Genomic DNA, 11060 nt, shown 5'->3' with positions numbered 1-11060 from the left:
TTTTTTTTTTTTGCCAAATATTTGAAAATGACTTTTTTTTGTGCTTGCTGTGTGAGTGTTGATATGGTGATGTGTTTAGTGTTGTTTTTCTTGTAAAGTGATTTTTTTTTTTTTTTTTTTTTTTTTTTTTAGAACTCAGTCTTGCTGTCTGAAAATCTGCCTTAATAGTTTTGATACATTTCTTGAACAAACCGCCACAAAGCAGCAATAAGCCAAAAAAAAAACTGATAAGAGCTCTCACCTGCAGGCGGTCTTTTTTTTTTTTTTTTTTTTTTTTTTTTTTAATGGAACATGTGTTTTTGCTCCCTTCCTCCAAAACCTACTAGAGCAGCAAAAGAAATTTTCCAAAGATGATTTTATTGGATGGAATATTTATTTAGAAAGAAGGCTGTGCATTCGTGTGGATGTTGAAATGTGGTTTGTTTTTTTTTGTTTTTTTAGAATAGCTGAAATTAAGCTTGGTGGGGTGGGTGTAATTTTGTTTTGTTGGCTGTGCTTTCACTTTTTTAAGGTGGTATTGGTAATTGTCGTTTTGATGAGGTATGTATTTTTCACTTTTTCTTCGCAAAAACGGGAAACCTGGACATATGATTGTGGAAAATTAATTAATCAAAGCCTTAAAATAGAACTTGGCCAAACGTTGCAAGAGTCGAAGGGTAGAAATTTGATGAATATGTGTATTTTATTGCACCTCACTCTTTGATAGGAAACAATCAGGCTTGGCACTTTCAGTTGTAGTTTACGTCACCAAAGCTTGTGAGGAAATGCCATCATTTGTCTCTTTAACAAAGGTGACCATGCAAAAAAAGAGCGTAGTTTGGACAGTGTGCCTTTTTTTTTTTTTTTTTTCCCCGTACATTTACATTTAGTTCAGTACAGACACACAAGTATGAAGGAAGGCTCCAGCAAGTGCCACAGATGACTTTCATGGTAACAGGAAAAATGGGATGGTGCAACACTATAAATAAAGATTCATTTAAAAGGAAAAAAACTGATGGAGTGCTACGGAAGCAATCTGATATGAAATAGTGCTTTAAAAATAAGTGGCAATTTGTTAAATAGTTGATTGAACCATTTTAACTAAGGTGTCCTCTAGTAAGCCTGTGATTCGACCTGGTTGTCAGTCAGAGCAGTTATCTACCTCAGTTTTCTTTCTCCTCTGTATTAGGCCGGGTTAGCAGGTCCAGCCCGTCCTTCCAGACCAAATCCCACACTCAGGAGCCTGTCAGCCTGAAAGGAAACGGCTGTTTCCCTTTAGGTTTGTTTTTTTTTTTTTTTAATACTTTTTGATTTTCCTCAAACCTGTTTCTTTTTTAATATTATTATGATGGAATAACATAATCACTATTGGGGACAGCTCTACTTGCGTTCACTCACTCAGTTTCATAGCCTTTATGGCAGTAGATTCCACAGGCAAATGTAAAGGCTTTTCAGATTATCACTGACAGCATAGCTTTTGTGGTGTTCACTCAATCTGTGCTCGTTTATACAAACATGCTTGGTGCTTTGTGTTGGATCTACAAAGAGCAGCATTTCCTCTGTAGTTAGCTAGGTTGTGCAACAGATACAAAGGGCCAATTCTACTTGAGATTCTTGTGTAATGCCTGAGACTGACGAGTAATACTGTCCTGTGAGGTTAATGCTGCTAGCGGTGTCTGAACCAAGTGCCATAGTATCTGGGTCAAGAGTCGAAGAGGTGCATCAATGAAAAATTGCTCGTATAAGCAACCACCATAGTGAACAGACATTAAGTTATATGAAAAAGTTCTAATTTATGAAGATTTTTGTACAGACGGCTTTAGGTAATAAGAGATTTTCTAGAGCTATGTGAGTTACATGTTTTGTTTTTTTAACTTGTGCCACAATTGCCAGACTTAACTTGTTTGTACAGTTTAAGGGATCTCTCCTCTTTACTTCTGTTTTATTGTGCTGTTTTATCGTGTTTGTTAAGCCCCAAACTTCCATTTTTTTTTTATTTTTTTTTTCCACCCTAGTAGATTTTGCCCAAATTTTATTCTGTTAATTTCTTTGACTTTTTGGATTAAAAAAGAAATCTACTTTTACTCTGCCTCATTATTTCCAAGGAGACCTGATCTTTTTTTTTTTTTAAATGGTGAATCTTGAGTACACATCTTAATTGAGTTTACTGGTTGGTAACCTTGCATTAGTTAATTATGTAAAATACGTAATTTGTGCGGTTTGCCAGCACAATTTTATTTTTTTTATTTTTTAAACAGTCAAACAATAAATTTTAATATGATGGTTGTTATTGGAGCTTGGCTGCAGCTTCAGAGGGCTGAAATCCAAAGCGTCTCTCACTTAGTCTCTCACTTCCAATTGAGGTTTTATAAGGAAACTGGCCTTATTAGAATTTGGAAAATATATATGCGTTAACGAGTTACCTTTTCTCAGACAGCTTGGAAAAGAAAAAAAAAAAAAGAAAATCTAACTCAAATTGGCAAACAACAAAATACACATGCCAAAAGAAGCATATGCATAAATATCCTAAAATTATCTTTATAGTCATTTATAAATTATTGGTGGATTGACATTTTTCAGCAGCCATATAAAATAAAATAAAAAAACACACACGCACAAAATGCAAGAAAACGAACATCTGTTTTGTTCCCCCGTCAACACAGCAGCTGATCAAGGTCACTTTGCTGTCAGTTTTCTCCCAGAAAACACACTCGACTAATGTGACCATGCACATCTTCCTTCCACATTAATCAGTCTTTCAGATATCCACTCAGTGAATTAATGAGACATTATTATCTCATGCAGCTGGCTCAAAATATTGTCTTGGACTAAAAAAAGTGATGTATCAGAAGTGATCATTTAAGCCTCCAAGATGTGGTGTAATGTGAAATATATCCTGTATTTTTATCTAAAGGTAACTATAAGACAGTTCAATTTTTTATTCTATTAAATATCCAGGCTAAACTAAAGCTCTGACTTTCTGACACTGATATAAGAGGAAGACAATAGGCTTCTTGTTGAGATGGTCTACCAATATTTATGAATTGCTATGCTTTGAGCCCAGAAGGTGAGGACCTGGTAGGAAAGCTAATAACTCTGTCACATGGTATTTCTGACAACATGCATGGCCTGGATGGGGTGAGTGGGTGCACTAGAAGCTTGGATGTGACTGTCTGTGAGCAGGCCTTGCCATGGCAGATGGGTCCCCGCAGTCTCCTGCAGAGTGCTGAGCCACCCTACGGGAAGCCACCGGCTCCAGACGAGGAGCAAAACTCACGCTCCAGCTGTCTGTGTTTGTGCGACATGCGCCTACAAGCAATGGAGTTGAAACCTTGTTTCCCCCCCGAACAACAACCACTCTTTGCCTGAATGAGGCCTTCATATCCACTCCCTCATTTGCTTACATTGGAGGTATCCTACATTCATACCCATTTTGATGCAGTGCATCATTCTCTTATACCAGCTCAGGGTGTTAAAATTGCAAGAAGAGTGGAACCTGTGTGTGTGTGTGTGTGTGTGTGTGTGTGTGTGTGTGTGTGTGTGTGTGTGTGTGTGTGTGTGTGTGTGTGTGTGTGTGTGTGTGTGTGTGTGTGTGTGTGTGTTATATTTTGAAAAAGCCATGGATCAGTAAACTCATGTAGCATGTTCAAGCTAAGTGGTTACAAGCAGTAACTTTGAAATCTTCTGAACCCTGTGATAAACAAGTGTAACAGGTATCACACAGAAAGTTCTGAAGTTAACAGTACAAATACTTATGAAATGAAACCACTTATTAAAAAAATCAAATACAATACAATTTTATATGTGTATATCTGGACTGACAAGGTTTTTAAATTGACTAGGAAATTAATTTAAACCTCTTTAAGAGGACAGACAGACAGTGAATTGTTCATATTTACATAACCAAAGAATTGCACTCGGTCTTCAAAAACTTCTTTTGTTTTGCTTTTGACAAAATAATGATGATGAATTCTTCTCAGTTTTGAAACATGCAATTAAATTTACAATTAACAATTTAACAAATTAATAAAAAATATTTATATTTAATTTAATCTGGTTAGTAAGTGGTTAAATACACAGGAATGATATAAGCATGATATAAACAGTTTATAAGCACAAGAATGTCTGAATAAATACACCTTTGCCTATATGTGAGCTGATAATTAAAATAAAGTATGTAAAATAGGAACCAACAACCTTTTGACATTTAAATTTTGACACATTTTGTCACATGGTGGGTTACTGTTACTAATAATTACTAATTATCCTTTTTAAAGGGCAATTTGAATACAGTAATTAACATTATCTGAAACACTTCACCACATCAGCAAAAAAAGTAAGGGAAGTCTACAATTAGAGCAATGTTAACTCACAGAGACCCTTTTATTGTATGTTTGGGAGTAGATATCGATAGCAATACATTGCCCAAACTGTTGTGGAAACTGGACCTACAGCGCCATCTACAGGCGAGTATGTGCAAATCGTGCAAAAGCTCTTCCGAGTGGACTACACCTGTTTGTTTGTGACAACACAAACGAATTATATTCACAGAAACACGGAAGATTAAACTTTTCCATTAATTTGCATCCGTTTGCATTAATTGCCGACGTGCCGTATTTTGTAATTAAAATGCGCAGGAGATTATATTTATATCGTTCTCCGTGTTGTTCAAGCCAATTAAATAAGCAATAACAACCCCAAACAAATGCTGCTTTGACCATCTCCCACTGATAACCGCGGTGTTTATTCGTGTTCAGGCCGTGTCTGTGACTCGTGTGCTGTGCTGTTGCTGTGGGGGTGTGGGTTGGTGGGTGGGATTTCGCTCACGCTGCGGCGGACTGGACCGAGCAACAGTCAGAAAACAAGTTTGGTGCTACAAGATTTCAGACATGGAGTCGCTGAAGAAAAGTCACCGCTCGTTGTTGTGGTGTGTCTTCGTGCTGTGTGTTCAGCTGCCTTTGACGGGAGGTAAGGGTTTAAAACTGAACCTCAGCTCTAAGCTAATAGGAAGCGATATGTTTTAAAGGCATGCTATGGTTTGTCCGTCGTTACACCGCTGGGTTGAACAGTGCGTAGGCCTGTGTTATTTTGCGCTCTGTGGTGTGTGTTTACTTCGGGTTTGGGGGGGGGTTTCGTGTATTTAGACTGGGGGTAGAAATGTAAATACATTTATTAATGTTACCTAACCAACTTTCCTGAATGTCGACACTGTGTATTTTGCTTGTATCACGTAACTTGCCAACTAACGTTAGCACACTACGTACATGCACGTATCCGAGTGAAAGTGCACGCCTGTCGTTTGTTTCAAAAGGCTCTTTAAAAGAAAGAATCAGGGCTTCACCTCTTTTTTTTAACCTCGTCTGAGTGCTTACTTGCATTAGCATTCTTTGGATTTCGCCTCAGGGTGGCTAATCACGGCAGGTTTAAAGTGAAAACACAGCAAGTTTTTTGCGCCCATGCTGTACTAGAACTCCATATTAGCACATAACCTTATTTCCAAAAATAAATTGATAAATAAAATCATGCCACCATTTGCCAGACACAGAATAGAGACACGGATAAAAGAGGAACTGTGGTCACAAGTTGGAAGCAACCAACTGGGTTATGACGCAAAGCGTCTCAAGTTTGATGAATTTGACTGCTGATTTCCCATTTTTGTTCTTATTAATGTGCTTTAAGATCATCGGTTTGAAATGAAATAATAGACATAGCTTTACAGGCCTCAGTTTTAGTTTGATTAGGTTATGACGATGCCAAAAGAATTGTGCTTGCTTGCACTTTTCTTTAAACAGAATACCCAAAAGTAATTGGACACCTGGCACATAAATGATTGTTTGACATCTATAGCAATCTATTCTAAGCCACATAGACAAAGAGGAGCCTGTGTGGCTTAAAATAGATTGTCATTTACATTGAGGTGAAGTTGTCTCTCACTGCAGGATAATAATCAGACTCAAGTAAAGCATTAGTGTGTTTATAGCAGAGGTGGGCAATTAATTTACCCAGGGGGCCCAGTTTCTCACATGACCCCTTGGGTAAATTAATTGCCCACCCCTGATTAGGGGGCTGTGGAAAGGCACAACGCTTTTTGTGACTGAACAGCAAGGAGATAGAAGTACATGTTTCCCTTTCAGTCATCTTCATAACCACAATCCTCAGAGGCTCTGCACCAGATGCAAATGGTTTGAGATGCACAAAAGCAAAAATGTGAGGTTGTTGCTCTCAAAACCTTGCAAAAAAAAAAGTTCTAGTGGGTAAGACCAAACAAATGGCATCAAAATGGTGAACAGATGAAAGTTTTAAATCAGCATCAAATATGGTGGAACATATATAGCTAGCAATAGTGTGTCACCCTGGCATTCATTGATTTCACTGCAGACAGGAGCAACAGATTGAAAACAGAGGTTTGCTGGAGTAGAGGTCACGTGATGATTCATGACAGTGACACAGAGTGGAATATCATCAAGACTGAGATTAGTTGGTCAACTAATCTAAGTCTGGCTGTGTACACCACACAGTGGGCAAGAAGCTGTGTTAGTGAATGTCCTGGCAAAGAATGCTAAGGAAGATCCAGAACCTCGGATAGTTTTAACCCCACAAAGTTAGGGCACTTCTCCGACACACTTCATCGACAGTGTTGGTTTAAATTGTCCTGAACTGTAGGTCTCAGGGTGGCTCTCCATTGTTTCTTTCAGGCTGCCCTGCAGATGGACGAACCTGGCTGCCCTTTAAGGACAGATGTTACCACTTTGTCCATGGAGACGAAGACAAAATCAAAAGCTACAGCTTCGAAGATGCAAAAACTCACTGCAAAGGCTTTGGTAGATGACCGAGCCATGTTACGTTCAAATGTTTCCTGTGTTAAAAACAATAAGTCAAAATCGACTGCATCATCAACGCGTGTGATTACGCGTTCATATTTACTGTGATTGTTTTCCTAGAACTTTTGACGATCCAGAGCGGGGAGGAGAATAAATTTGTCATCGACTATAGCTCTGAAGTGTGGAAAAACAGCCCGCCGGTCATCGTGTGGCTTGGAATGTATTACGACTCAAACAGTAAGTGTCCTGAAAACCTTTTGGCTAGTTTCATAACTAATTAACAGCGTTGTTTGGAGGTCACTAGGTCAAAAACTGATAACGAATCTTGCAGAATTTTGTGCACTGCATCAAAGTCCATTATATTTCAGTAGCTGTAATTTGCCTTTTCAGTAAGGATTATGCATAATTATCAGGGATTGTAACATCTAGTCCTTTTACTGAATCAGAATAAATATAACAACAACTTTACCTCTTTTTTTTTTTTCTAAGCAGTTGTAGAATATATTGTGTCAGCTAAAACTGACTGCTTTTTTCCCATTTGACAAGTTTGACGTGGACTATGAAACATTGTTAAAGTGACCTAAATTTTCTGCTTGTGCCAGCTACTTTTAAAAGCTTGCATTACAGTACAGCATTGACTCATTCTTGTCTTTACATCCTAGCAAAGTTTCAGGAAATCCTGTGGGGTTTTTTTGTGTGAATGCTAGAGGAATGCTGAAGCTTAATGAAAATAAACTCTTTAACTACAGTTGCCCTAAAACATCTAAATATGTGGAATAACAATTCATGTGTCTGGTCAGCTCAAAACATGACGTGGCTTCACGACTACGCGGTGAATTTCTCTAACTGGGAGGACGGCTCTTTGATGTCAGACCTCGCGGCCATGGATAAATGTGCAGCTCTGCACACAAACACAGGAAAGTGGGAAATTGTCAGTTGCAGTGATGACCTGGAGAATGGGGTAATCTGTGAAGCCGCCCAGGGTGAGATTTCTTTTTTTTTTCTGTTTTTATGTTGCACTGGAATTTGAATCTGTCACTTCAGAAAACAGGGCTACGATTGGTGCCTCACATTGTGTTTTCTGTCTTTATTTGCTTTTCAGATAAAGAGAAAGCCAAGCGGAGTAAGTCAGCCTTTGAGCTTTATTTCCTCATGGTTTCTGTGCTTATTCCTGTGGTTTTTGGTACTAATTGTGACCTCTCTTGTATCGTTAATCGTCTCCCTCAGAACCTAGCGCAGTGCTCTCTGCCCTCGTCATTCTCAGCGTGGTGGCTATCGTGGGAGTCTCAGCTGTTGTTTGGTTTCTGCACCAGAAGCACAACTTTGGCTCCGGCATCGTCACGGCATTCGAGTACCACCCTCCTTTCCGAGTCCCTGACACAGACCAGTCGTGCCTGGTGGAGGCTGAGGAGACTGATAGCACACCATAGGAGAACGTTCTCTCTCTTCCTTCATAAGAAACACCAAACCCTTCCCCATGGGTGGCTCTTTTTTTTTTTTTTTTTTCTTCCCATTCAATGAGAAGTCCACTCTTAAAATTGTTACTCAAGCAGTTTGGGATTAAAGCACGTTAATGGCATGACTCAGAATAATGTGTGTTTGGGAGAAATGTGATGCTAAGCATTTCTCTTTTACATCTACATGCTTTTTAGTCACCTGCACTAACAACAGATCATTTGTAAATATCTCTGATTGGTGCATTTTCCTCAGCTACCACTGGGCGCAACGTCAGGTTACACGTCAGGCACTACAGAATGGTCAATAGCTGTTCCTTTTTTGCATATTGAAACAAATGTACTAATGGTTTCCTTAAGTGGTATGCAAGATTATATGAGGAGTGTGACTTTCACGTGTTTTGTGTGCATGCAGGAATTTTTGTTACACAGTTAATTCAGCTTGGTTTGGAGTCCCACAAACTTGAGGGTGAACAAGAAGGGATATTAACAAGTTTTTGTCTGGGTTTGTTGCCACTTTATACACAAGAGATTTATGTATCTCATGTGTTCCAAAAAAATGCAATCAATAATGTTTTTGTTTTTTTCCTTTTTTTTTTCTCTTTTGAATACCTTGTCTCTGTTGTAAATGTTCAGATTATTCAAACTCTACAATGTAAGATGGGCTGTAATTAAACGCCTGTAATCTTCAAGCCAAAGCTAATACAACCTTGTACCCCGGTGAGAATTACAATTTATACATTTAAGTTTATACCAAGCACCGTATGAGCCATACTGGAATATAACAAATAAAAAGCTTAAACTTGCCTTTAAAAAAAACAAAACACAAAAAACAAAATAGTCCAGTATTTCTTCCAATAGTTAGAGGACTCTTTTAATTGCTTCATCCAAACAAGAAAGCATGAGCAGCCACCTTGTTATTTCATGCACAATGATGTTGCAATTTAGTTGAACAAAAATCCACAAAAATAAAAACTTGTCCTAAATGACTCTAACTTGACAAGACTTTAAGATAACTTTATGAGATGTTCTGACAGAATGCTTTTATGTTTTTGTCCTCTGCTGTTTCTTGTTTATGGAAAGCACATGGAATCCTTTCTGTCGTGACTATACAGCCAGTAAATATTTAAACTGTTAATTCATTCCAGGTCCACTTTATAGTTTAAAGGGTTAAAAGACTGTGGGATTAAATGTTTACTTGCTGCCCTGTGGAAAAGACAATCTTACTATTAGAATTTTTAGAAGAAAACCCAATGTGAATGATTATAGGGGATTAAAGCGTGATGTGAATATGGAATGAGTATATTGCAGATGAATGGCAGGAACCTTTGTATGATGCTGAATTTTTTTCTCCAATAAATTTGCACAAATTTATTAAAACCATATTTTGTCTGTGTAATAAGGGGTAATCTGGGGAATATGGAAAAGTCAGTTCACTCAAATCCACAGCACATTCTTTTTAAAGCACGAATGCATAATATATAAGATTCATTTGGTATGATTTTTAATAGTATGCCACAAGTAACCCTATTGCTTTTCTAGTGATGCCAGTTCAGAAAAAAAGGAATACTTTCTAGTCAGTCTTATATTTCCCATTTATGCTAGATATACAATATCTACATGTCACTGCATAAATTTGACTGGAAGAATGACCTGGAATACCAAAATTGGAGAGTCTGTGAAAATCATTTTTAATCACTGTCAGCTGAAGAGTGTCTGTCCCTGTAAGAGTCCAGTGGTTCTGTTGACATTTTAGTGTGAGGTGAGATGAAACAGAATTGAAAGAAGTCAGCAGGATATCCTTCACTTTCATGCACATCTAATTTCAGATTTCCAAGAAGCCTGCTATCCATCAAAGTTTCTTCAGAAATTGTCAACGGATGCCTCTTTGCTGGGCAAGTACACTTTCTTGATATGTTTTTTTTTTAAACATTTTACAATGAATGATTAAAAGCAGTTGTGAACCAGCATTTACTGATGCAGCACATTGATAGCGAATCTTTGTAAACGCCTTCTTTTCTTCCTGGCAGTCAAGGTAATTTCTAGATTTGGCCACAAGGTGGGACAGTGGAACAAATTTCTCTTGAGTCTGTTTATTACGGTCACTGGAAATAGAAAATTTCTTCCACAAATTGAAAAAAAAAGGTCTAGAAACATAGAAAAAAATTAGTTTTAAACAGCTTGTTTGTGTTAGTAATTAATAAGAATGATTTCTAGCATGTCTCTTAAGATTTCTATTAGAATAAAGTATTGGTCTGTAGCACAGGCTATGTGTGGTTGTTGATTTTAAACTGTTGTAGTAACAAAACACTGAGAAATTAAAGGATTATTATTAACTGCCTTAACTCTTTGTGGCAGATTCAAAGAGGTGATGGAAACATTCCTCAGACATTTTGATTCATATTGACATTATAGTATCACACAGTTGCTGCAGATTTATAGACTGCACGTCCAGAATGAGAATCATCTATTCAACCACATACCAAAGGTGCTCTACTGGATTGAGATCTGGTGACTGTGGAGGCCATTTGAGTACAAGAACCTTATTGTCATTTTTCATTATCCTGCTGGAAGCAGATATACACTGTGGTTATAAATGGACTGAATGGTCAGCAAAACTACTGGGGTAAGCTTTAAACCATGTTCAGTTGGTACTAAAGGTCTCAATTTGTGCCGAGAAAATATCCCCCACACCATTACACCACCATCAGCCTAAAGTTTGTTATAGAATAGGATGGATCAATGGCTTCATGTTTTTTTTTATGTCAAATTGTCAACTTAATGCCCAAATATTGCAGCAGAAATC

At 37.7% G+C, this 11060-nt stretch overlaps 1 protein-coding gene across 1 annotated transcript; it reads left to right on the top strand.

Annotated features, from left to right (window-relative positions):
• The first annotated feature begins 4788 nt into the window (after positions 1-4788).
• cd302 (CD302 molecule) lies at positions 4789-9637 on the top strand. Its single transcript, XM_031743189.2, has 6 exons — positions 4789-4947; positions 6675-6800; positions 6921-7037; positions 7601-7783; positions 7903-7923; positions 8028-9637. The coding sequence occupies exons 1-6, from the start codon at positions 4869-4871 to the stop codon at positions 8228-8230; spliced, it is 729 nt and encodes a 242-aa protein (XP_031599049.1). The 5' UTR covers positions 4789-4868; the 3' UTR covers positions 8231-9637.
• Positions 9638-11060: the final 1423 nt, after the last annotated feature.

Source organism: Oreochromis aureus, linkage group 16 (assembly GCF_013358895.1).
Source record: "Oreochromis aureus strain Israel breed Guangdong linkage group 16, ZZ_aureus, whole genome shotgun sequence".
In the NCBI taxonomy this organism is placed as follows: domain Eukaryota; kingdom Metazoa; phylum Chordata; class Actinopteri; order Cichliformes; family Cichlidae; genus Oreochromis; species Oreochromis aureus.
This window is presented reverse-complemented; position numbering and strand designations above follow the sequence as displayed.